Source organism: Callorhinus ursinus, unplaced genomic scaffold (genome assembly GCF_003265705.2).
Source record: "Callorhinus ursinus isolate GAN/ISIS: 27379988/994484 unplaced genomic scaffold, GSC_fseal_2.0 scaffold10, whole genome shotgun sequence".
NCBI classification, from domain to species: Eukaryota; Metazoa; Chordata; class Mammalia; order Carnivora; family Otariidae; genus Callorhinus; species Callorhinus ursinus.
In genome coordinates this window covers 75,706,180-75,733,716 of record NW_027397072.1, presented here as the reverse complement: position 1 = coordinate 75,733,716, position 27,537 = coordinate 75,706,180, and the positions used below count along the sequence as shown (strand labels likewise).

The window sequence follows — 27,537 nt, the reverse complement described above, 5'->3', positions numbered from 1 at the left end:
TAATATAAAATGGTGCAGCCACTTTCTGAGACAGTTTGGTGGTTCCTTAAAAGGTTAAACATACACCTCCCGTATGACCCAGCTATCCCGCTCCTAGGTACTTACCCAAAAGAAAAGAAAGCCATATCCTTACAAAGACCTGTATGTGATTGTTCATAGCAGTTTTATTTATCTTAGTAAAAAACTGGAAAAAAAAAAACAAGTGTTCAGTTTTAAGATTTTATTTATTTGAGAAAGAGAAAGAGAGCATGAGCAAGGGGAAGGGCAGCAGGAGAGGGAGAAGCAGGCTCCCTGTGGAGCAGGGAGCCTAACTTGGGGCTTGATCCCAGGACCCCGGGATCATGACCTGAGCGGCAGGCAGGCGCTTAACCGACTGAGCCACCCAGGCGCCCCCCAAGTGTTCAGTTATAAACAATGATACATTCATACAGTGGAATTCTACTCAGAGGTAAAAAGGAATGTGCTAAACAACTATGGGACCCCACTTTACTCCTAATATCTAAAACAGTAACAACACTAAATGTCAGTAAGGAAGTACAGCAAGAACTCTTATTCATTGCTGTTGGGGGGTGGGGGGGATGCAAAATGGTACAGCCACTTGGGAAGACCATCGGGGAGTCCTGCAGGTAATGGACATTATTTTGATCGTGGTGATGGTTTCATGGGTGCATACACGTTTTAAACCTTAACAAATTATATACATGAAATGAGTTTGGTTTATTGTAAAGCCGTTTTTCAAAGGCCAGAAGCAAACAGTAACCCAACCATTTATTAATTTTCATGACACAACAGTTGACAGGCAGCTTGGCTGACCTGGACTAGGTAGCCTCCACTGATCCCAGCTGGGCTTCCCCAAGGGTCTGTAGTTAGTTGGCCGGCTGCCTGGGCATTGGCTGGTCTAGGGACCCTAAATGGGCAGATTTCACACTCCTTCCCACATCTCCCACATCCCTCCTTTACCCGTCAGTGGGCCAGCCTGGGCATAATCTCATGATGATGGCAAAGGTCCAAAAGAGGAGCAGGAATGCACAAGAAATTTTTAAAGCTGCTTTTTGTGTTAAGTTTGTTATTGTCCCATTGGCCAAAGCAAGCCACATGTCCAAGCCCACGCTCAGTGTGTTGAGGGTCTAAGAAATGAATGGGGAAAAGGCATGTGTACAGGGATGCAATTCATGCATCATGTACCTCAACATTGTTTTAATTTATATTTCTTTAATTCCATCAAGAAAGTACTTTTATGCAATGACTTTTATGTGATGTTAATTTCTTATATATAATTTGCAACCTCTTTTAATCTATTGAATGTAATTTAGCTATTGATTTGTAAGTTTGCATTAATTCTTTGTATATGAAACATAGTAAGGCTTTGTTGTGACATTTGTCACACTCTCATATTCTGTTCACATTTCTTTTGCCATTTGGGGGGTTATATTTGGTCATAAAAATGTTTTAAAATAGTCTAACTTTCAGCAAAAAACATGTTTAAGGAGTCTCCTCTGATTTCAGTGGTGATGTAAGTTTAACTGATATAAGTTTCACTATCCCTAGCTGGGATAAATCCATTTTTTGTTTCCTTCTAATTAGAACTGTTTTTTAAAAACAAAACAAAACAAAACATTTTACTCTGGACCCTACTTATAACAGTCAGCCTGGAACCAAGTTAAATGTTACAGTTGAGGGAACAGAGACCTGCGCGAAGCTGGTGGTGGGTCCAAGATCCGAGAGCATGTGGTGGGGCCACGCTTGCATCTCACTTCCTCTGACTTCAAATCTCACTCATTAAACTGTACCAAGGCGGGAACATTTGGCTAGGTGATAAAAATCTACATTTCTGTGCAGGTGTACTTTCTACTTTTTTCTCTCCCTCTTCCTCCTCCTCCTTCAGCATACAGTTTGGTCTCTCCGTCTTTAAGTGACTATTCTTTTATTCATTTAATAACGTTCCAGTCCCTGAGCCAGAGGCTGGGAACTTAAGAGATAACTTTGCAGCAGGTCCCACCCTCAGTTCACAGAGGCTGTAAATAGGGTAATGCAATATGGAAAATTGTTCTGCTCTTTCAAGTGTTCACAAACCTGAGCAGTTATACATTGTGTGTCACTTTGGTGGATTTGCTGCTAAGTGATGTCTTTATGATATGATGGCTTTTAAAATGCATTATATACATATATTTTCCCCCACTTATTACTACTTCTGTATGTTTGTTTCTTTGTTTACCCACAGGATGTTTCTGGATCTTGTGGTGTTCCCTAACATTCTAGCACCTGTTTTCTAGATATTTCACTGTTCTTTGTTTTATTAGCATGATTGTGTAAGTCACTTGGGATTTGAATTTATGGAGCAGGTTTATCTTCATTATCTCTGATTCTTGGTTCTGATTATCCGTGTTGCCTCTTAAAGCTACCTTAGTCTTCTTGTTCCTTTTTCACATTTAAAAGTTGTAACAGTAGTGTGTTTTGCTTTCTGCCATCGATACTTCATTTTAAAATCTCCTTAAAAGTAAGTGATACTGATACTTTTGTACTTGGGATTCTTAGCTTTCTGAGTATTTTGTCTAGATTACTGCCAACTGCCTCTTCTGTCCAGTTTTTCGGAATTGGTTCATTGAATTCTTTTGTTTTCTTTCTGCTTCTTTAAGTTTGCTTTTTTCTCTTTCCTTTAGATATGGGTATGGGGTGTTACAAATTTTGGGTGGCTGTTGCTAGAAGAAGTTACCTTATTACTGAACTCTACCACCTGCCTAGAAGTTCTAGGTAGACAGACTCCCAACTCAGGTTCCCTGACTTATTTTTTTTTTCCATTGGAAGAGAAATACATATTTATTATAGAAAAATTAGAAAAATAAAAAAAAGTTTAAAGAACAAAATGAGTGTCACTTATAAACTTAGAACCCAGAGGTAAACACTCTAATTATATTTTCTAATAGGATTTTGCAGATATACATGCAATTTTTTTCACATAATTGGGATAATTTCTTTATATTCTGCATTGCCCCACTCAACATGATAATGTGGGATTTCTTCCATGTCATTAAAAATCTTGGAAAATATGCTTAATGTCTAATATTCTAGCACATGGATATACAATAATTTTTTAGCTAGTCTTGTGTCAGAACATTTAGGTTATTTCTAGTGTTTGCTATTATAAATAGCACTGTAACTTATAAGCCTCATTATATGCAAATTTTTGTTCTTTTTTTAATTTTTTAATTTTTTTTTTAAGATTTTATTTATTTGACAGAGAGAGAGACAGCGAGAGCAGGAACACAAGCAGGGCGAGCGGGAGAGGGAGAAGCAGGCTTCCCAATAAGCAGGGAGCCTGATGCGGGGCTCGATCCCAGGACCCTGAGATCATGACCTGAGCCGAAGGCAGATGTTTAAGTGACTGAGCCACCCAGGCACCCCTACTAGCTGAAAATTTAATATGTATGCACACATGTATGTGCCATTTCCCCCACACACATCTGATTATATTATCCATACTGTTCTAGAACATTTTTTCCACTTCACACTATACTTTGGACATTTTTCTTTATCAGCCCAGGTACATAAATTTGTTTTTTGTAGGAGCTATGTGGTATTCCATTGTTTGAATATGCCATAATTTATTTAAATTATTCTCTAGTGATATATATTTAGGTTGACTCCAATTTTGTTGCAGTTTACATCCTTGTACATATATCTTGTTGGTTCCATCTTCAAGATAAGATTTTGGCAGTGTAATTTCCAAGTCAAACATTATGCAATTTATTTTTTTTTTAAAGATCTTGTTTATTTATTTGAGAGCGAGAGAGCACACAAGCAGGGGGAGTGGCAGAGGGAGAGGGACAAGCAGGTTCCTAAGCAGGGAGCCTGATATGGGGCTCCATCCCAGGACCCCAGGATCATGACCTGAGCTGAAGGCAGAGGCTTAACCAACTGAGCCACCCAGGTGCCCCAAAGGTTAGGCAATTTCTAATTTTGACATATACTCCCAAATTGTTCTACACAAGGGTTGCTCTACTTTATGCATGATTGTATGAATGCTGGTTCCCTATATATTTTCAGATGCTGGGTATTATCAAAGTCTTTAATTTTTGCCAAAATGATAGTTTAAAAGTAATGTATCTTTTTAATTTTTGTTTCTCTTTAATTTTGGGTGAAATGTACATTTTTTTTTTTTTTTTACTAATCACTTGTATTTTTTTCCTGTCAACTGCTTATATCCTTTGTCCATTTTTCTATGTTTTGGTGTTAATTTGTACAGTCTGTTTCTGTATTATGGAAATCAGCTTGTCATATGTGTTTGCCATTTGCCTTTTGTCTTTGTGGATTGTTCTGTTTTTATTTTTATTTTCATTTTTTTAAAGATGTATTTATTTATTTGATAGAGAGAGTACAAGCAGGGGGAATGGCAGGCAGAGGGAGAGCAGGCTCCCTGCTGAGCAGGGAGCCCAATGCGGGGCTCGATCCCGGGACCCTGGGATTCTGACCTAAGCCGAAGGCTTAACCGAGCCACCCAGGCGACCGTACAATTTATTTTGATGTAAGGAATAAGGAAAGCTATATGGTTTTGTTTTCTTTTTCAAATCGCTAGCTAGTTGTCCAACATCACTTACTAAAATAATCTTTCTTTTCCTGATTTGTAATGTTGCCTTTTCATATTCTAAATTCCCTTCGGAATAAGAATCTGTTTTTGGTGACTCCAGTCTGTTCAATTGCTCATTTGACCTATCCCTTCTTTCATACCAACTCCTTATTTTACTGGAGTTTTTATCTTAAAATCTGATAGAGTTGGCTTCATTTACTACTCTGAAAATGTTAACACTCATGATACACATTGCCAAATTACTTTCTAGAATTATTATGTTAATTTACAGTAGACACTTGCCAGCACTATTATCTTTTAGAAGTTCTTTGCCAATATGATTGAAAATGCTCATTTGTTTCTCTGATATTAGTGAGTAGATTTGTGTGAGATGTCTTTATATTTTTCCCAAGTTTTCTATTGACATATTTTTTAATTGATATCATGAAATTAAATATATATATACATATGTGTATATATGTATATATATATAGCCTAACAATATATATGTACCTTTAATGGTTTTTTTTTAAAGATTTTATTTATTTATTTGACAGAGAAAGACACAGCGAGAGAGGGAACACAAGCAGGGGGAGTGGGAGAGGGAGAAGCAGGCTTCCCGCCGAGCGGGGAGCCCGATGCGGGGCTCGATCCCAGGACTCTGGGATCATGACCTGAGCCGAAGGCAGACGAGTAATGACTGAGCCACCCAGGCACCCCTATGTACCTTTAATGTTAAAGACATAAGTTCTTTGGTGTATTTATTGCCAATATATTTCCCAACTTGATATATGCTCTTCAATCAGTATGCTTTATGATATAATAAATTCAAAAACTTTATTCAATTTATTCAAGCAATTTTTTGTGATTGCTTTTATTTTTTTAAAAATCCTCCCACCAAAGACCAAAGAATCTTTCAATTATTTTTAGTTTTTAGGGTTTTTTTTAAAGATTTTTAAAAAATTTTTTAAATAATCTCTATACCCAGTGTGGGGCTCAAACTCGTGACCCTGGGATCAAGAGTTGCATGCACTTCTGACTGAGCCAGCCAGGTTCCCCTAATTCAATTGTTTTTAAAAGATTCCAGGGCTCCTGGGTGACTCAGTCGGTTAAGCTTCTGGCTACAGGTCGTGATCGCAGGGTCCTGGGATTGAACCCTACATTGGGCTCCCTACTCAGTGGGGAGCTTGCTTCTTCCTCTCCCTCTGCCTGCCATTCCCCCTGCTAGTGCTCTCTCTGTCGAATAAATAAATAAAATCTTAAAAAAAAAAGATTCTAGTTTGCATGTTCTGGAAACTCAAAGTATTGTTATTTTAAATAAAATGTAGGGAAGTTGTTATTTTAAATAAAATGTAGAGAAGTAGGAGGGACACCTGACAGGCTCAAGCCCATAGAGCATGCAACTCTTGATCTCAGGGATGTTAGTGTGAGCCCCACGTTGGGTGTAGAAAAGCTGAAATGGAATGTTTTTGTCATGAAGTCATATTGCTGTGATGTAAAGTTTTCTCTGCATATATATGATTGCATATTTAGAATTTAAAGATAACTGGAAGTTATTTTTTTTATAATTTAAAATTATTTTAAAACTCTGAGTATTTTTGCACATTGTTTTTTCCCCAAACAGTAACTGAATTTCAAGAATTAGATCTTTGTGTGAAAATTACCATTATGTGTTTGAGAGATAAAACAATTTCAAGACATAATGTTAAATTCTTTTGATTTTTGAAAAAATACACAATGTGCATAATTAATAATGAGATGCCAGTTATTGGATGCATTCAATGACCTCGGTATTGAGCTTTTCTCATTTAAAAAAATAACCTGGACAGAATCAAATGGTTACACTGCTTCTAAGTCATTCTACAAAACACAAAAACAAAAACCCAGCAATGTTAAGAATTCATATAGCTTTACTTAATGAGAAAAATTCTTGTTATCTGATCAAATGAGTCACAGGTGTTTAAATGCCTTTGATTAAATGGGAACCATGAATCATCACATTCTTGGAAGGCTTGCAGAATCTTCTAGGAAAGCACACCTAACTTTAAGGCAGTTTCCTCAAGGCTGCAAATGTTGTGTTTTATACATGTCAATGATTAATGCTTTTTTTTAAAAGATTTTATTTTATTTGTTTTAGAGAATGAGCAAGCATGAGTTGGGGGGAGGGGCAGAGAGAATCTCAGGCAGACTCTGTGCTGAGCCTGGGGCTCAACGCAGGGCTCGACTCAGGGGCTCGATCCCACAACCCTGAGATCATGACCTGAGCTAAAATCAAGAGTTGGCCACTTAACTGAGCCACCCAGCTGCCCCTGATTAAATAACTTTGAAATGCAGGTATGAAGTACATTTATATTTACCTATAGTTAAGCACTTGAACTTGCAAGACATAGCATCCTTTGTCCCCCATCTCCCCTCCTCCACCTTCAGAAAGGGCTTCCAAGAATGGAAGCTGAAAAACAGAAAACGAGACTGAAGACACCTGGGGTCCAACGGAGTGTACAAATGGTTATTTATGTGGTTGGCCTGAACTGAGATAAAATGAAATTAGCTTCGGTAACAAAGTGTTGTTCCCTGTCTCCAGACATTCTTCCTCTTGGATTTGTAGGAAGAAGAGACCTTCAAAACAAAAAATAAAGAAGAGCCTGTTGCCCCTTGCAAAATTTGGTTATTTGTTTCTTTTTCTCGTACCTAGCTAAAATGAACATTTTTAAGCTTTTTTTTTTTATTGTGGTGAAATATAACAGAAAATTTACCACTTAACTATTTAAGTGCACAATTCAGTGGCATTAAGCACATTTACATTGTTGTGGAACCACCACCACCATCCATCTCCAGAAGTTTTTCATCCTCCCAAATGGAAGCTCTGTACTCAGTAAACAATGACTTCCCATTTCTCCCTTCCTCCTAACCCCCCAGTAACCACCCTTCTACTGTCTCTGTCTCCATGAATTAGTCTAGGAGCCTCCTATAAGTGGAATCATACACTATCTCTCCTTTTGCAGTTGGCTTATTTCACTGAGCATAATGTCTTTGAGGTTCATCCACGTTTTAGCCTGCAACAGGAGTTCCTTCCTTTTTACAGCTAATATTCCATTGTATGTATATATCACATTTTGTCCATTCATCTCTTGATGGGCACTTGGCTTGTTTCTACCCTTTGACTATTGTGAATAATGATGCTGTGAACATCGGGGTACTCAATCGAGTAACGTCAAGATGTCCCTCCTACTTCTCTACATTTTATTTAAAATAACAACTTCCCTACATTTTATTTAAAATAACAATACTTTGAGTTTCCAGAACATGCAAACTAGAATCTTTTTTTTTTTTAAGATTTTATTTATTTATTTGACAGAGAGAGCACTAGCAGGGGGAATGGCAGGCAGAGGGAGAAGAAGAAGCAAGCTCCCCACTGAGTAGGGAGCCCAATGTAGGGTTCAATCCCAGGACCCTGCGATCACGACCTGTAGCCAGAAGCTTAACCGACTGAGTCACCCAGGAGCCCTGGAATCTTTTAAAAACAATTGAATTAGGGGAACCTGGCTGGCTCAGTCAGAAGTGCATGCAACTCTTGATCCCAGGGTCACGAGAATTGCCTCCCCTTCCAGTTTCTCCTCCTCTATGCCCTTGTCCCAATCTGGGTCTGACTCCCTCAGTGTTGGGACTGTAGCCACAACAGCCTCAAGGGCTGATGCACAGAGAATTTTTTTAAACCCTTTTTACCTTTACCCTTTCTTGTTTGGCTGGACAAAGTCCAGCCAGGTTTATTTATAAACCACGAAAGCTCATTAACACCACCAAGCATTTCAGCCGGCCACCTCTCCACCTTTGTTATTGCAGGAAGGTACACTGAAGGGATCAGGCAAGTGGGACATGGCTGAGGATAAAGGCAAGAGAGACTCCATCAGTATGAGTCTGCGGGGATGCCGGACCAATAACGGGTTTGTGCAGAACGAAGACATCCTGGAGAAGGAGCCGGACCCGGGCAGCCCTCCGGACAGCGCGGTGGCCATCCTTGGCCCTGGCGAGCCCACCCTGCAGGATATCAGGCCGTATGCGGGCATGCCCAAGGAGGTGCTGTTCCAGTTCTCCGGCCAGGCCCGCTACCGGGTGCCCCGGGAGGCGCTTTTCTGGCTCACTGTGGCTTCTGTGCTCGTGCTCACCGCGGCCACCATAGCCATCATTGCCGTCTCGCCCAAGTGCCTGGACTGGTGGCAGGCGGGGCCCATGTACCAGATCTACCCGAGATCTTTCAAGGACAGTGACCAGGATGGGAACGGAGACCTGAGAGGTGGGTGTAGGGGCCAGATTTGGGCGGGGCCGGGACGAGGTTGCACTTTATGGCTCTTAATCCTCAAAACCAAATTATGCCTGGTTTGTGCATTAAGCACATTCCGTTGTGACTGGTCACACAGAATGTCTCCTGTTTATGGTATTTGAAAAGCCATTCAGCACAACCCAGCAGTTCTTCACATGACGAAAGGCTGCTTACTGGAGGCCTTTGAGCCCCCACTGAGTTGTTTGATTTATTGCCCACTAAGTACATATACTTAGCTATCAATTCCAACTTCTGATGGTGGAGTAGACTTCCTCCTCAGTTGCTTCCTGCCTCTGTACACCTTCTAGTTGACTTCTTCACAGTTGACAGTTTAGAATTATTTTCCCAGTGTATGTAGGAGCTAGTTTGGTAATCTGGCTGGGAGTTTCTTATTAGTGAATAAAGCATTAATAATGTTGTAGAAAAAAATTAAGCCATATCTTTAAAAGGTATAGGCTAAGCCTTCAAAGTTTAAATCCTGAGAGATGAAAGGGAAAAAAGGCATTAGCAGGGTGTGTTGGACATTACGTAAATTGAGGATTATTTAAAATAATATCCCTATTACTGGGGCGCCTGGGTGGCTCAGTCGGTTAATCATCTGCCTTCGGCTCAGGTCATGATCCCAGGGTCCTGGGATCAAGCCCCGCATCGGGCTCCCTGCTCGGCGGGAAGCCTGCTTCTCCCTCTCCCACTCCCCCTGCTTGCGTTCCCTCTCTCGCTATCTCTCTCTGTCAAATAAATAAATAAAATCTTTAAAAAAAAATAATATCCCTATTAGTAAAAAAATGAAACGCAAAGTAAAAAATTACTTTTTTAAAGTTACCCCAATAATTTCCAAGTGAGTTATGTGTAGAATATCCTTATACTCTATTGCTCAAACCAGGACACTTTTTTTTTTTTTAAAGATTTTATTAAGTATTCTCCACACCCCAAGGTGCGGCTCGAACCCACAACCCTGAGATCAAGAGTCGCATACTCTTCTGACTGAGCCAGTCAGGTGCCCCCGGGGCACTTTTTTTTTTCCTTTTTTTTTTAAAGAGAGGGAGAGAGGGAGGGAAGGGGCAGAGGGAGAGGGAAAGAGACAATCTAACTAGGCTCCATGCCACGTGGGGCTCGATCTCACAACCCTGAGATTATGACCTGAGCTGAAATCAAAAGTCGAACACTTAACCGACTGAGCCACCTGGGTCACTTTTAAAAACTAAAATTTTGCCAGAGTGCAAGTATAAACTGAATCTGTCCTGGGCCACTTCGTTGATATGGTCACCCTAGTTCGGGGTAAAAATAAGAAACAAAATAGCAAGGTAATCTTTGATAATAATACTTAGTTTGAAAAAAAAACACAGAATGATTTAATAGAGTGTGGGACCTGGAGATGAGCTTAATCTAACTTTCAAATGTTACAGATAGGAACTTAAAATCTCTAACTGTCCTTAATAATTAATAAAAGGCTTCTCTTTTTCACGCTCATATCAATTTCTCTTTTTTTGTATCTCCCTGCATCTTCACCAATTGAAATATTACCTGTCCTTCAAGGACTCTGGACTGTGTCCAGCACCCTCTGATAGCACCTTGTGAGCTCTCTGGATGACTTCCCCCCCAGCACACCCCCCATGCTGGCGTGGCCCTAGCACCTGCTGCCTCTGTGTAGTAAATGCTTAGCAAAAGTGATGTTTTGACAGAATAGAGCTAAACCCAAAGATAAACTCCCCCCCTTCCCGCCCTCCATTTGTAATCTCCTTCTGATATACCCCAAATTCCCGTGCACAGGGAAGGGTCTTATCAGCTCCTACATTTGCCGTTCCCAGTAACTTTGCCTGGAGGGACTAGCTGTTTCCTGTAATCAATAGGTCTTCGTCCTTGACGTTGAGGGGATCTGCTTGTTATTATTTGAAGGAACCATTCTGGGTTTCAATTTGTTTTGGTGATTACCTTCTGCCCCTTGGACTGGGGGCCTGGGAATCCCTGTTTACTTTGTCTCTGTCCAGACCCTTTGTTTTTAACATCCTGTTCCTGTGTGCTTATTCTTAAGAAGATATATTGTAGTGTTCTGATTTAATTCAAAATCCTTTTGTTGGCTGTGAACAGTCTTCGAGGTTTCACAGATACCTATAATGGGGGAACTGAGGTACAAAGAAGACAAAAATAAGCAGCTGATTATAGGGGAAGAGCCCCAGTGCCCGGAGTCAGGAGGCTTTGTGCTTTGGTCTCAGTGACCTCCAGCTTGCTGTGTGACCTGTGACAGGCTCTGATTGTAGGAAGGCACATAGGGGTCCCACAGAAAGTTATTGGAGATTGAATACTAGACTCAAGTCTCTGATCTGCGTGTAGGACTCTGAACCGGAACCACACCAAAAAACCACGCTATCTGCTAATTATCCTACAAGGTTCCAAGTACACAGAGTTTCATTCCTGTGTCTCTACATAGCCAAATCGAGATTTCCCTTCTGTATAAATTCTTGGCTTCAGCATTGTCCAAAGGAAATAGAATGTGAACCACATAGATAACTATAAATTCTCTAGGAGCTACATTCAAATAAGTAAAAAAGAAAAAGATGAGAAATTCATTTTAGTAATAATTTAATTTTAGGGGCACCTGGCTGGCTCAGTCGGTACAGCACGCAACTCTTGATCTTGGGGTTGTAAGTTCAAGCCCCATTAAAAAGAAAATCTTTAAAAAAATTTTAATTTTAATTTAAAATCCATTTTAATAAAATTCATTTAAAGTGTTTCGTTTAGGGGGTACCTGGGTGGCTCAGTTGGTTAAACGTCTGCCTTTGGCTCAGGTCATGATCTCAGGGTCCTGGGATCGAGCCCTGTGTCAGGCTCCCCACTCAGTGGGGAGTCTGCTTGTCCCTCTCCTCCCCAGCTCATGCTCTCTCTCTCTCAAAGAAATAAATAAGAATCTTAAAAAAAAAATAAAGTATTTTGTTTAAGCCAACATATCATTCCAACATATGACCAACATAACAGTATTAATGAGATATTTTACATTCTTACATTCTTCAGAATCCAGTGAGTATTTTACATTTATAGCACATCTCAGTTCACACTGGTCACACTGCAAGTGCTCAGCAATGGCCCCACGGAGCATGCGGCTGTCGTGCTGGATAGTGCAACCTAGACCATGAGTTACTCTTCTTTGTCCCTTGGCACTTAACCCAGCAACCGGCCTGGATTAGGTGCTTAAAAACCATGTGTAGAATAAATTAATCCTGTAACCCTGGTTTTATTTTTGTTTATTTATTTAAAGATTTTATTTATTTATTTATTTGACGGAGAGAGTGAGCGAGCACAAGCAGGTAGAGTGGCAGGTGGAGGGAGAGGGGGATGCAGGCTCAGCAGGGAGCCCGATGTGGGGCTCGATCCCAGGACCCTGGGATCATGACCTGAGCGGAAGGCAGAGGCTTAACCGACTGAGCCACCCAGGTGCCCCTTTTGTTTTTTTTTAATTGATTTTTTTTTAAAGATTTTATTTATTTATTTGACAGAGAAACACAGCGAGAGAGGGAACACAAGCAGGGGGAGTGGGAGAGGGAGAAGCAGGCTTCCCGCGGAGCAGAGAGCCCGATGCGGGGCTTGATCCCAGGACCCTGGGATCACGACCTGAGCCGAAGGCAGACGCTTAACGACTGAGCCACCCAGGCGCCCCAATTGATTTTTTAAAGTAGGCTCCGTAGCTGTGGAGCCCAGTGCCAGGCTTGAACTCACGACCTCCGAGATCAAGACCTGAGCTGAGATCAAGAGTCAGATGCTTAACTGACTGAGCCACCTAGGGGCCCTATAGCCTTAGTTTTAAATACAAAATATGAACAGGGGCGCCTGGGTGGCTCAGTTGTTAAGCATCTGCCTTCGGCTCAGGTCGTGATCCCAGGGTCCTGGGATTGAGCCCCACATCGGGCTCCCCGCTCGGCGGGAAGCCTGCTTCTCCCTCTCCCACTCCCCCTGCTTGTGTTCCCTCTCTCGCTGTGTCTCTTTCTGTCAAATAAATAAATAAAATCTTTAATAAAATAAAATAAAATATGAACAATGCACACATAGATTTTTTTAATGTTCTACATTTATGTTAAATGTCAAAGATTATTGCTAGAAGACCATTTGATGCTGCTTGTAGAACTAGATCTTTCTATTTGAATTTCACTCAAATTCAACAAAATTCCAAATATTTCTGTTTCAATATAAATATTTCAATTTTAGGCATGTTGGTTTTAGTCTTAATCCTTCAACTAAAAAAACCCAACTTTATTTTTCATGGCCTTGACTTTTTTTCTTTAGGTATTCAAGAGAAACTAGACTACATCACAACTTTAAATATAAAAACTATTTGGATTACTTCATTTTATAAATCATCCCTTAAAGATTTCCGACACGGTGTTGAAGATTTCCGAGAAATTGATCCTATTTTTGGAACGATGAAAGATTTTGAGAATCTGGTTGCAGCCATACATGATAAAGGTAAACTGAGCGGCAGGTGGGTGGGAGGGGTGGTGGGCGTTGAGAAAAGCATGCTTTTTCAAATGCTTCCTTAAAGCACTTTTTTCCTTAACTGATGTGTATTATTTTAAAAATAATTTCTTCCTGACATTTGAAATACTTTCATTCATTAGGTTTAAAATTAATAATTGATTTCATACCAAACCACACCAGTGATAAACATGCTTGGTTTCAATTGAGTCGGAACCGGACAGGGAAATATACCGATTATTACATCTGGCATGACTGTACGCATGAAAATGGCACAACCATACCACCCAACAACTGGGTAAGTACCAACTTGTCTGATTTTCAAAGAGAACATGGGCAGATCTTCAGTAATTAAACTGATTATTTATAAAATCCTTGTAAGGAAAAAATTAATAGGTATAGTTTGGGGGAAGAGGAAAGTTTCCCAAAGAAGTAGAAATAAGCTACTGAAGCCTCCTAACATTTGGACTGGGACTTTTTATTTCATTGTATAATGGATATATTTTAGCAAATTAAAACCTATACTTTTTTTTAAAGATTTTATTTATTTATTTGACAGGGAGAGACACACACAGAGAGAGGGAACACAAGCAGGGGGAGTGGGAGAGGGAGAAGCAGGCTTCCCCAGGAGCAGGGAGCCCGACGCGGGGCTCGATCCCAGGACCCTGGGATCATGACCTGAGCCAAAGGCAGACACTAAACGAGTGAGCCACCCAGGTGCCCCTAAAACCTATACTTTCTATTAGCCTCTCCTCCCCTCACTTCCCGCTCTGCCTGACTTAGACTCCATGTCCCATTGGGTCCGTAACTGTCTTGCTATTTATTCTCCAGACCCCTTTGCCTTTCTGATGTTGTGGCACCCCTGTCCAACAAAACCCTAGCCATAAATAAACCTGCCCATCCACTTTCTCCTTGCTTAAACCTTGGTATCTGTGCCTTCAGAGACATCACACATCCACTGTCCCCACATAAACTGAGGCATCCAGTCTTCTTGGGGATTTTACTGTCCAGGCCCTCCCTCTTCCTCAAACATCCTACGTGCCATCTCCCCATCTTATCGTGCTCAGCCGCAAACTCTACTTCAAAGGGAGAGCAGAAGTCATCAAACCTGCCTCTACTTCTTTCTCTTTTTATTTATTTATTTATTTATTTATTTATTTATTTTTAAAAGATTTTTTAAATATTTTATTTGAGAGAGAGAGAGAGAGAGCGAGGGAGAGTGAGAGAGAGCACAAGTGGGGAGGAGAGGGAGAAGCAGGCTCCCTGCTGAGCAAGGAGCCTGATGTGGGGCTCGATCCCAGGACCCTGGGATCATGACCTAGGCCAAAGGCAGCACCATAACCGACTGAGCCACCCAGGTGTCCCTACTTTTTTTCTTTTTAAGATTTATTTATTTATTTTAGAGAGAGAGAGAGAGAGAGAGAGAGAGCACGAGGGAGAGAGAATCCCAAGCAGACTCTGCGCCCAGTGTAGAGCCTGATGCCAGGCTCGATCTCACGACCCCGAGATCACAACCTGAGCCCAAGCCAAGAGTCAGATGCTCAACTGACTGTGCCACCCAGGTGCCCCAACCCTGCCTCTCTTATACCCATCTTCTTCCTACTCACTTCTTCTATGGCAGAGGCCAGATCAGTCTTGTCTGGGGTTTCTAGACTTACAAATAAAAATCCAGGAAGCCGAATGACATCTGAATTTTAGATAAACAATGCGTAGTTTTTTTAGTATAAAATATTGCTTGGGATATACTTATACCTAAAAATTTTGCATTGTTAACCTGAAATTTAGATTTAATTGTATGTCTAATTTTTATCTGGCAACTCTACCCCTGTCTCTGGCCAGTCCCTCCACCTGCTCCGGTCCCCGTCTCTCCTGCTTTACCCTTGATCCTCTGGATCTCCACTCTCCTGACCTTCTCCATAAACACTTAAAGAGGCCAGTTCCTAAGCATCAACTTTTAGATGAACCAAGGGCACTCAAAATCGACATGTGTCAAGGCTGACTGTGTGATCTTCTCCCCACCAACCTCTTATACCCTGGTTTAATGAATAGTACTAGTATGCAGCCTGGTGAACAGGTCATCAGCAATCCTGGCAGTTTTAGGTCCTTAACTTTTCTTTTCCCCAGACTGCACACTTGTTAAAATGATCATGATATTAGCAGACATTTACTAAAACACTTCCTATGTGCCAGGTTCTGTGCTAAGTGTGTCATATTCATTCATTCATTTAATCCACCCTGCAATCCTGTGAGTTAGGTTTTAGTTCCTGTTTTGCAGATGGGCAATGTTAAGCACCGTGCCCTTGGTCACACGGCCAGTAAATGAAAGGGCTAATGACCGCACAGTCCAACTGCACCATCTGCTTTTAATAATTGTCCTATATCCAAAACCCTATATCCAAATTCTCCAGGGAAACAGAACAACTAGATCTATACATACAAATATTAAGAAATTTAAGGGGTGCCTGGGTAGCTCAGTCAGTTAAGAGTCTGCCTTCAGCTCAGGTCATGATCCCGGGGTCCTGGGATGGAGCCCTACCTCAGGCTCCCTGCTCCGTGGGGACCCTGCTTCTCTCTCTCCCTCTGCCTGCCGCTCCCCCTGCTTGTGCTCTTTCTCTCTGTCAGATAAATAAATAAAATCTTTAAAAAAATACTCATTCATGTAGGTTCCAGTAAGTGTGGTTTATACATTTTCACTGTTATGTACTATTTCACTGGGTGCATGTGCCATGATTTACTTATGCACTCTCCTGTTGATGGCAGTTGGGCTGTCTCTAGGGGTTTATTTTATATGTTTTTTTACTATTACTAATGATGCCATGGTAAACATTCTCATTAATCTATTTCTCTGGGGGTGTAGGTACAAGAGCTTCTAGAAGGCAAATGCCTAGCAGTGAAATTGCTGGGTGCATGACACTGCATGCTCTGCTGTGCAAGATAATACCAAACAGCTTGTCAGAGTGGTCGTACCAATTGATATCCCCTTCAGCAGTATAAAAAAATACATATGCCCTTTCATTTACTGGTACTGCCACACTTTGTAATTTTTACGAAGAGAACATAAATTTCACATTGAGAACATAAATATCACATTGAGGTCTTTTTTTTTTTTGTAGTTATTTCTTTTTTTAAAAAAATTTTTATTGTTATGTTAATCACCATATATTACATAATTTGTTTTGGTGTACTGTTCCATGATTCATCGTTTGTTCATAACACCCAGTGCTCCATGCAGAATGTGCCCTCCTCAATACCCATCACCAGGCTAACCCATCCCCCCACCCTCCTCCCCTCCAGAAACCTCAGTTTGTTTTTCAGAGTCCATCATCTCTCCTGGTTCGTCTACATTGAGGTCTTAATTTTACATTTATCTAGTTATTAGTGAAGATTTATTTAATTACTAATGATGTTGAACAATTCTTCATACATTTATTCACTTGAGCTTCCATTTCTGCAAAACATCTGTTCACGGTTTCTTTTCTCAGTTTTCTTTTGGATTGTTTGTGCCTTTGAAATTGATTGGTGGAGTTCTTTTTGTATTCCGGATCCCTATCTTTTCTCGGTCATAGATACCGTGAATATCCTGGTTCGTGTCAGGGTGGACCATGAGGCGTGCTGGTGAGGCTGTGTCTCCTTAAAAGGCAGCAGCTACGACTTAGCTTCAGCCAGTTGTTGCCATGGTGGTGTGGACCTGGTGTGATGGGGTCTTCCCATTAAAAAGAAAAAGATTTATGCAAAATCCCTTAGTTTTTAAATGTTGCCCAGATGATCTCTTTAACATGAAATGAATAAAAGCCCAACCTGGAGCCCTGGGGAACTCTCACATTGAAGGAACCAAGCTGACTGAGAAGGAGCAAGAGATGTAGGAGGGTCTGCGGGGAGAGTCATGCTCTGGAGTCACAGATGGGAGCACTCCTCGAAAGAGGAAATCGGCACCTGTGTCAAATGCTGCTGGGTACCAACACTTGAAGTTGCTAGATTTATTTTATTCCTGAGGGCTAGTAGGGTTTTTAAGTGAATGATTCTAATAATTTTCTGAGGATAGGGTTTAAATATTCACTCTGTGGGGATTCAAACTCCAAGACTAATGGAATGTGTCTTTCTCCCCAGTTGACCATCATTTGTATCACTTCACAAACAGGAGTCCAGAGCCTGGATAGAAGGTTCAAGAAAATATGTTAGAAATGTCTGCTCTTTAACTTGGCCTTGTTCTGCATTTGAGATCGTCGGTTTACCATTGTGATTTTCATGAACAGCTTCTACTCTACGAACATGTCCCAACCACATTTGTGTGGCATTAGGCCAGCAGGTGGCATTTTAAGGAATTATCTAGTGCTCTCCCTAGAAGGAAGAGTCTAAGGATTTGTGCATTCAGCCTGCACAGCGCCAGGGACATTAATGATCATTTCTTTGTGGGCAGTGCCATTATATGAATGCTAAGTAAGTGATTTGCTATTTTCTGTTTGCTAGTTAAGTGTATATGGAAACTCCAGTTGGCACTTTGACGAAGTACGAAACCAGTGTTATTTCCACCAGTTTTTGAGAGAACAACCTGATTTAAATTTCCACAATCTTGATGTTCAAGAAGAAATAAAAGTGAGTACAGATGCCCACACAGACTTCTCCACTGCATGGGTGTTTAAGTGGTTATTTGATACTCTTGATGTTGAACAATAAGTGTTCAGGCAAAACCAAGTACTAGGAACTCCGGGATTATGGAGGCTGATGCAAATACAGACCCTCAGACATGGTGGTTCCTTCCTCCTTCTCACCCAGAACAAGTGACAGGGGATGGAGGCAGAAATACCTGGTACCTTTGCTCTGAGCTTCCCCTCTGCCTGTGACAATGAGCCGATATAGTGAGGTGGGCCAGAGCGTGGGCTCTGGGGGTCTGAACCTACATCCAGCCCTAGCCCCACTGCTGGCTACGGTGGGTCCCTGGGTGAGGTATTTAGCTCTGTGTCTCTGATCCCTCATCAATGAAACATGGCTGATGGCAGTATTTGTCTCATGGGCTCTTTGGAAGATTAGAGGAGATAACCCATGCATAGCACTTCTGTATTCATTCAGTAAATATTCACTTACTGTCTGCTCCATGCCAGGTCCTGTTCTAAGCACTGGGAATGCAGCAGTGAATAAAAGAAGCCATACTCTCAAGGAGTTTCCTGTAAACTGAGGGGAAGGCAGACAATTAACAACTAAATATATGACATGTCAGGTGGTCCCTAAGGGGAAGGGACATCAGAGTGCCAGGCAGAAGTTGGTTTGGAGACATCCCCATGTTGAGGTCCTGTTTGGACAAAGGCCTGAAGTTTGAAGGGAAGCCTTGTGGAGAGTTGGGGGAAGAGAATTTCAGGCAGAAGGAAGAGCCAATGCAAAGATCTTTAGGTGAGAGTGTGCTTTGTGTGTTTCAGAAATGGCCTGGAGGCTGGTGTGGACGGTTGCCAGATATAGCCGATAAAAAGCAAGACACCAATGCAATTTTAATTTCAGATAAACAATGAATAGTGTGCTATTTGGGACCTCCTTCTACTAAGACATTACTCATTGCTCATCTGACATGATTAAGCTGGGTGTCCCGTATTTTATCTGGCAAGCCTACTCGGGCACTGGAGTGACATGAAGGAGAGTTAGGGGCTGAGATCCCAAAACTGGGGTGGGGGCTAATCCCACAGGGGTTACATGCTGAGCTGCTGAAGATCCCTCTGTGGCCCCTCATGGGACATTTCCCGTTAGCTCTCAACGGTGTGGTGGTTCCAATACCCTACACGGAATCCATGGTAAACGTCAGCTGTGTTGTTGCTGCTATGGCAACAGAGGGCAGAAATTTAGGTTAGTGGGGTAGTGCTCTGAGGTAGGGAGGGAGGGAGGGGACCTGAACAGAACAGAGAGCCGTGTCAGCCAAAGGTGAAGGATGTAGGCTGCCACCTTGGAGTCATCAAGGGGACCCACAGCCCTTAGGTTTGTTCTTGTTTTGTTTTAAAATAATATCTCTCTTGGGGCGCCTGGGTGGCTCAGTCATTAAGCGTCTGCCTTCGGCTCGGGTCATGATCCCAGGGTCTTGGGATCGAGCCCCGCACTGGGCTCCCTGCTAGGCGGGAAGCCTGCTTCTCCCTCTCCCACTCCCCCTGCTTGTGTTCCCTCTCTCGCTGTGTCTCTCTGTCAAATAAACAAAATCTTTAAAAAAAAAATACCTCTCTTGAGGTATAATTCACATAACCATAAAATTCACCCCTTTCAGGTGTATAATTCAGTGGTTTTGGTATCTTTAGTATAGATGTAACCATCACTGCTGATTTCACGACATTTTCTTCACCCAAAAAGAAGCCCCATACCCGTTAGCAAACACTCTCCATGCACCCCCCCCCCCCCCCCCCGCGTGGGGGCATCCACTAATCTTTCTGTCTCTGTGGGTATGCCTGTTCAGGACATTCCATATAAACGAAATCATACAATATCTACTTATATGCCTATGATATGTATCTATATTTATAATCTATATTTAACAATTTGAGGAACAGTTTTCCAAATCACCATTTTCCATTTCTGCTCGCAATGGGTGAGGGTTCTGATTTCCCTACGTCCTCAGCAATATTTGCTATTGTCTGTGTTTTTGAGTACCACCATCCTAGTGGGTGTGGAGTTCTCTGATGGCTGATGATGTTGAGCATCTTTGTGCTTTTATAGTTTATTTATGTTTTTTACATTTTTTAAGGATTTTATTTATTTCTTAGAGAGAGAGAGGGAGGGAGGGAGAGAAAGAGCATGAGAGTGGGGTAGGGGTGAAGGGAGCGGGAGAAGCAGACTCCCTGCTGAGCAAGGAGCCCAATGTAGGACTCGATCCCAGGACCCAGGTGCCCCTATAGTTTATTTTTTTATAACTTTGCTGGAGAAATGTCTGTTTGAATCCTTTGCCCATTTAAAAATTGTGTTATCTGTTTTTTTTATTGTTGGTTGTGAGTTTTTTATATATTCTGGACACATGATTTGCAATTTTCTCCCATTCTGTGGGTTGTCTTTTTACTTTCCAATGGTGTCCCTTGAAGCACAAGTTTTAAACTGTTGTCCAATTTATGTTTTTCCTTTGTTGTTTGTGCTTTTAGTGTCATTTGAAAACCATTGCCTAACCCAAGGTCCTGAAGATTTTCTCCTATGTTTTCTTCTCTGAGTTTTATAGTGGTAGCTTTTACATTTTAGGTCTCTGATCCATTTTTTTTTTTATATATAATGGTGTGAGGAGGTCCAACTTAATTCTTTGGCATGTGGCTATCCAATTATGTGTGGGTTTTTTTTTTAAGATTTTATTTATTTATTTGTCAGAGAGACCGAAATTGAGAGAATGAGTGGGAGGAGGGGCAGAGGGAGAAGCAGACTCCCCACGGAGCAGGGACCCTGACAAGGGCCTCGATCCCTGGACCCTGAGATCATAATCTGAGCCGAAGGCAGACGCTGACTGAGCCACCCAGGCACCCCAGTTATGTGTGTTTTATTTAATTTATTTATTTTTAAAGATTTTATTTATTTGACAGAGACAGCGAGAGAGGGAACACAAGCAGGGGGAGCGGGAGAGGGAGAAGCAGGCTTCCCATGGAGCAGGGAGCCCGATGTGGGGCTCGATCCCAGGACCCTGGGACCATGACCTGAGCCGAAGGCAGACGCTTAATGACTGAGCCACCGAGGCGCCCCAGTTATGTGTGTTTTAAAAAGATTATTATTGTGGCGCCTGGGGGGCACAATCAGTTGAGTGTCGACTCTTGTTTTTTGCTGGCTTGTGCTTACGCGCTCTCTCTCTTTCAAATAAATAAAATCTTAAAAAAAAAAATAGGGACGCCTGGATGGCTCAGTTGGTTAAGCATCTAATTCTTGATTTCGGCTCAGGTCATGATCTCAGGGTCCTAGGATGGAGCCCCATGGCAGGCTCCGCACTCAGTGAAGAATCTGCCTGAGGATTCTCTCTCTCCTCTCCCTCTGCCCCTCCTCCCACCCCCCTACCTGTAAAATAAATAAATAAATAAAATCTTTGTAGGAAAAAAAATAAAAAAGATTATTCTTTCCCCATTGATCTGTCTTGGAACCCTTTTGAAAATCAGTTGGCCATAAATGTCAGGATTTGTTTCTAGACTCAATTTGCTCTATTGATCAGTAAATCTGTTCTTGTGCCAATACCACAGTGTCTGGATTAGTGTAGCTTTATAGGAAGTTTTGAAATTGGGAAGTGTGAGTCCCACAACTTTATTCTCCTTCAAGGTTGTTTGGCTATTTTGGATACTTATATTTCCGTCTTTATTTCTTTTGGTGCTCAAGTATTATTACTTATTGAAGTATTCTTGACATACAATATTATATTCATTTCAGGTATACAACATAGTGATCTGACAATTCTGTACATTACTCAGTGCTCCCCACAATAAATGTAGTCACCATCTGTCACCATACAGTGTTATTAGAATGCAATGACTGTATTCCCCGGGCTGCACTTTTCATCTCTGTGACTTGTTTTGTACCTGAAAGTCTGTGCCCCTTAGTCCCCTTTACCTATTTCACCCATCTCCCCATCCACCTCCCCTCTGGAAACCACCAGTTGGTTTTCTGTATTTAAGAGTCTGTTTTCTGTTTGTTTTGTTTCTCAGATTCCACATCTAAGTGAAATTAGATGGTATTTGTCTTTCTCTGTTTGACCTGTTTCACTTAGTGTAATACCTGCTAGGTCCATCCATACCATGCAAATGGCAAGATCACATTCTTTTTTTATGGCTGAGTAATATTCCAGTGTGTGTGTTTGTGTGTGTGTGTGTGTGTGTGTGTGTATACACCACATCTTTATGGATTCATCTATCGATGGACACTTGGGCTGCTCTTTTATCTTGGCTGTTGTGAATAATCCTGCAATAAACACAGGGTCCATGTATCTTTTTGATAGTGCTTTCATTTTGGGTAAATATCCAGTAGTGGAGTTTTTGGATCATATACATTCCATATGAATTTTAGGACCAGCTTGTCAATTTCTGCAAAGAAGCCTGCTGCTGGGATTTGAGTAGGGATTGCACTGAATCTGGGCATCAGTTTGGGGGAGTATTGCTACCTTAGCAATGTTGTCTTTTGATCCAGGACCACAGGATGTCTTGCCACTTGTTTAGGTCTTTAGTTTCTTTCAACACTGTATTGTAGTTTTCAGGGTGCAAGTCTTGCATGTCTTTTGTTAAATATATTCCTGTAGACTCCTTAGTTTTTAACATACATGTTTGATGTTTCTCAGAATTTAGATGAATTGCTTTGGGATCTATTCTAGAAGTAGGCACCTTGTCAGGGCAGCCTTGTCTCATTGGGGTTGGGGAGTGGTGGAGGGTGATAGACACAGCTACTAACTAGGGGGTAGTTTTAAACGTCTTTGGTGGAGTGTGGGCTCTTTTCTCCATCACCAAAATCATTTACACACCCTGACCTGCACCTCCCCTCTGACCTGCCCTCACACACTTCTTGGGCATTAACTTTGTGCCAAGTGCTCTACCCAGGTCATCTCATTTGATGCTCAGACCACACCTAACTTATGAGATAGCAGGACCATTTTACAGAGAGGGAAGCTGAGGCTTAAAGAGGGAAAGCTACCCCCCTGCGGAGTGACAGCAGGATTCAAACCCAGAGTCCATGCTCTTACCCACAAGACCACTTCTGACTTGAGGCAAAGCTGGTTCTGTCTCTGTGCTTCACTTTTCCTACAGTCTTTTCAAGGGGGTTCAGTTGGAAATACATAAATGTGCGTATAATCCAGTTGGTTTATCAGCCAGTGGGTTTCTCCAGGCTCCTTGTGGCGACAGTGATGGATTGTCTGGAGATGTTCAGACGAGTGTGATGAATTTTGGCAAAATGTGCCAGCCAATACACTACTTATTATTTTGACTAATTGACCAGTTCCGGAGTGTGTGAATAGGAGCCTTATTTACTAGTTTCAACAGGATGAGATTCCTTCTGGGATGAATCATTAATGCCTCCAGTTGAAGGTTGGACATTTTGGCAAGGCTAGTATAGATTTGCTATTAGAAGTAAATAAGAAGGGGCACCTGGGTGGCTCAGTCGTTAAGCGTCTGCCTTCGGCTCAGGTCATGATCCCGGGGTCCCGGGATCGAGCCCCACATCGGGCTCCCTGCTCGGAGGGAAGCCTGCTTCTCCCTCTCCCACTCCCCCTGCCTGTGTTCCCTCTCTCGCTGTGTCTCTGTCAAATAAATAAATAAATAAATCTTAAAAAAAAAAAAAAAAAAGAAGTAAGAAAGGCCGAGAAGCTGTAAGGGAAGGCTCTTTGCTCCTGAAAAGGCTTTTCGCATGAAGGGGACTTTCCAACACCCTTCTACCCCCCAGTAGCTCTTATCTCTGCAGGAGAGCTGAGCAGGTTAATAATTTGCAACCCAGAGAGTTTGTGGTGGGGGAGGCATTTGGAATGACTCCTGCTTGCATACCAGCTTGTACTCATGGAGACTTCTTGCTCCTGGCTCCCATCAGATTTCAGAGTATCTGCACAGTGGGAGGCCGGCATGCAGGGGACACACAGCACAGAGCACCCTCCTCTCTGTACTCCCCCTTGCAGTGGCCTTCAGGGGAGTTGGCTCTGCCCTGAATCTCTCAGGGCTTCAATGTGTTTACCTAGAGAAGTCTAGAGCTTTCTTAGAGAAGGTGGGGGCTTACGTTTGTATAGTATTTTGTAATCACTTTGGTTTTTACTTGTCCTCAAATCCCTTATTTGACAAATGAAGGAACTGAAGTCCAGAGAGGAGAAGTGACCCACTGGGTTAGCAGCATAGCGGGAAAAAGAGTCCAGATAGCCCAGCCCTCTGCCGGCGCTGTGTCCATGTGACCCTGGTCCCGCCACGTGGAAATGTTGAGTCCTGGAGTTGGGATCCTGGGGAGTTAGTGTGTTCATGGCAGCTGGGGACAGGGAGCCCAGCTGCCCCTCCCACCCCCCCAACCTCCTGGCTTAAGATGGAATCCAGACTGTAAATGTCAACTCTGCTCCTACTGAGCACAGTGTTGGCAGCTCAATCCAAAATGAAATTGACTCACTACCTGCTTAATAAACCAGCTCTGTGCTTGATGATAATCACTGTGCCATTTATTGCATTTCATATATGCCAGGCACTTTAGTATAAATCCTTAATTCATTAAACAGTATGCATTAGGTCTTGACCACATGCCAGGGGTATGGTGGTTGATAAGCGAGGCACATGTTGCAGCAATCTTGGGGCTTATATCCCGGGGGGGGAGGTAGACAATGAAATAGACAATGACAGTAAAGTGTCCTGAGTGGTCGTGATCGTAGGAGGTAGGAGTACACAGGGCAGGCAGCTAACCTGGACATGAATGGGAGAGAGCAGGGATGTCGTGATACCTAATGGATAAGTAGGAGTGAGCCAAGCGAAGAGGCTTGGGTCAGAGGGTTTCAAGCGGAGGGAAGGCATGGACCACGGCACACTGGTGGTGCTCGGAATTGTCCCATATGGCTGGGACATGGTATATGGAGAAGTAGCTGGATCAATGAGACTAGAGGGGGACGAGGCAAGACTGTGGTGAGGATTTGGCTTTACGAGGTCTTAGGGAAATCATTTTCCGTTTGCATTTTGGAAGTCAATGACTTTGGAGAAGCGGTGGGGCAGGTTTGGAGGAGAAAGCAGAGCAAATGGGTAAGGGTGCCAGACAGTACCAAATCGGATGCCGCTATTTACTAACTTTATGACCTTGATCAAGGTACTTCCTTTCCCTGTGCCTCAGATCCCTCATTGGTAAAATAGGGACAGTAGTGGCACACACGTTGTGGGGTTGATTGGGGAGAAGTGTTTTTTTTGTTTTTTTTTTAAGATTTTATTTATTTACTAGAGAGAGAGCATGAGCAGGGGTTTGGGACAGACAGAGAGGGGCAAGCAGACTCCCTGCTGAGTGAGGAGCCTGACCTGGGGCTCGATCTCAGGACCCCAAGATCATGACCTGAGCCGAAGGCAGACACTTACCGACTGAGCCACCCAGGCGCCCCAGGAATAAGTGTTTTAACCTCTGTAAGGCCTATAAGTCACCGTGTTGTTATTTGAATACTTGTTAAAATAATCAATACGTGTATAGATAAATGAGTAAATACTGTTGTGAAACGGAATGAACAGGGAGCGTAAGAGCCCCCAAAGAGTGCTAATATTTAAAGGACTGCAGAGTAGACAGAGAAAAGCGGCACACGAGGAGCAGGTATCTGGGAGCTAAGGGATATGCGTGTTTCCGGAAGACAGGTTTGGTCAGCCCTGTCAAACATCGCAGAGAGATCCGGTAATATGAGGACCCACGTGTGAATGGACTCTAACAGCAATACCTTTAGTACTCACAGCAACTCCACAGGTGGGTTAGGTCAGGCAGCTGGATGGGCAGTGGGGAGATGGGGTGGTATCCGGACAGGTCAGAGTCCTGCAACTGTGATCCTTCCTCCATACCAGACCCCCCGGGGGAGTTAGCCAACAATTTTACCAAGATTTCTGAACAGCAGTAGGGTCCGTTTTCTTTCCTTTGCTTATAAACAGAGGATATAGTTTTCTCTCTGTACTTCTAAAATATCCTACACTTTCTCCTTCCTCCTTGAGATGGACGCCTCAGGGTTTATGTCTCTTTCAAGATGATGTCTTACAGACCACTACATGTAAGAGCAAAGCTTTTCTATTTCCCACACTAAGCTTTTTAGGTAAATGGGCCCAGTCACTTCAGTCATCTCACAAGGAAAGGTTTGCCTCAAGCTTTGTGAATTTGGATATTAGTAGTGTTTAATTTGATTCCTCTTTTTACTCGGAGCAGTGAGTTAAGGAGAAAAGAATGGAAAGGTGCCCGGTAGAAAAACCAGGACTCTGTGATGTCGTGGGAGTTATACCTGAATCGGGGACACAATGTACTGTCCCAAGAGTCCCGTGGCGCCTTGGTGGGTCACCCAGACCTGGCAGAACTAGGCTCTGTGCCCATTTCTGCACCCGGCACCCTGGGAGAGCTTAACTGGAGTAAAGAGAGGGTTAACGATCAAGATCTGGAGCTCCCCTTTCTCTCCTAGTTGGGAGAATAAATAGCACAAAGCAAATATTTTTCAAGAGCAAATTTTGGATTATTTGTCATTTACAATGACTCTCAAAAATAACCATCCAGCTTTTACTGTTTTGTCTCTTTAAACAATGACAGTATCTCTTACTGGACTAAAGTAAAAACCCCTGCCGGGGCCAGAAACATTTGCTGGGATACACATTTCTCATTTTTTATGGCTGGGTAAACGGTTAGCAAGGCTAACTATTTCCAAAAGGGATAGGACCCCACGAAGAAAGCACTTTTTTTTTTTTTAAAGATTTTATTTTATTTGACAGAGAGAGACAGCGAGAGAGGAAACAGAAGCAGGGGGAGTGGGAGAGGGAGAAGCAGGCTTCCCCAGGAGCAGGGAGCCCGATGCAGGGCTCGATCCCAGGACCCTGGGATCAGGACCCGAGCCGAAGGCAGACGCTTAACCGACTGAGCCACCCAGGCGCCCCCACATTTTTTCCCCCCTAGGAAATCAGTGCTCCAAAGCTTAATGTTTATAACGGCATGGCATTTAATGTTTCCCCACATTTTTGTCAGAGATGGCTTGGGTGGATTACAGCTATGTGTCCTGCCCCGACCCTGTTCACCTCCAGGGTTCACCCTGTTCACCTCCAGTGTTCCCTCGAGTCTAGCGCCACCTGGGGGTGGACCAGGTTGTGTGGGGTTAGAAGCTTGTGAAAATTTGGGGCCTTCTTAAAATAGTGTAAAATTAGAGTGTTTATTTAGAATGGAGAAAGAAGGTGGGTAGGAAGGGGCTCGGGGAAGTGAGGGGTCCTGAAGCTTAAAGCTTGGTTAGCTTCATGCTGAGCTGACCCCCTGGAGCCACTGAGATTGTTCTGCAGGTTAGAACAGATATTAAGATAATAAGGGGTACCTTAATATCTGTTGACTTCTCTCTCAACCTCTAACCGATGGCCCGCCCTCACTTCCTGCCATCCTGCTGTGCTGGCCTCTAGGGTAAATCCTGCTATTTCACTTTTTTGTACTACCATGTTCCCCTCCTTTAAAGCTTTATCTGGCTGTGATTTAAATGTTTTTGCATTACTATTTGATGTCTACTTGGGGATTCTACATAAATTCAGGAGACCTAGGGCCAGGTCTGTTGTATTTTGCTCAT

At 42.5% G+C, this 27,537-nt stretch overlaps 1 protein-coding gene across 1 annotated transcript in view; it reads left to right on the top strand.

Annotated features, from left to right (window-relative positions):
- SLC3A1 (solute carrier family 3 member 1) overlaps nt 1–27,537 on the top strand; it is a 51,054-nt gene that overhangs the window by 8,782 nt on the left and 14,735 nt on the right. Inside the window, exons 3-6 of the mRNA XM_025868908.2 lie at nt 8,405–8,855; nt 13,158–13,337; nt 13,490–13,644; nt 17,814–17,939. Of these exons, the coding sequence (XP_025724693.2) occupies nt 8,405–8,855; nt 13,158–13,337; nt 13,490–13,644; nt 17,814–17,939 (912 nt within the window). The remainder of the gene's footprint in view (nt 1–8,404; nt 8,856–13,157; nt 13,338–13,489; nt 13,645–17,813; nt 17,940–27,537) is intronic.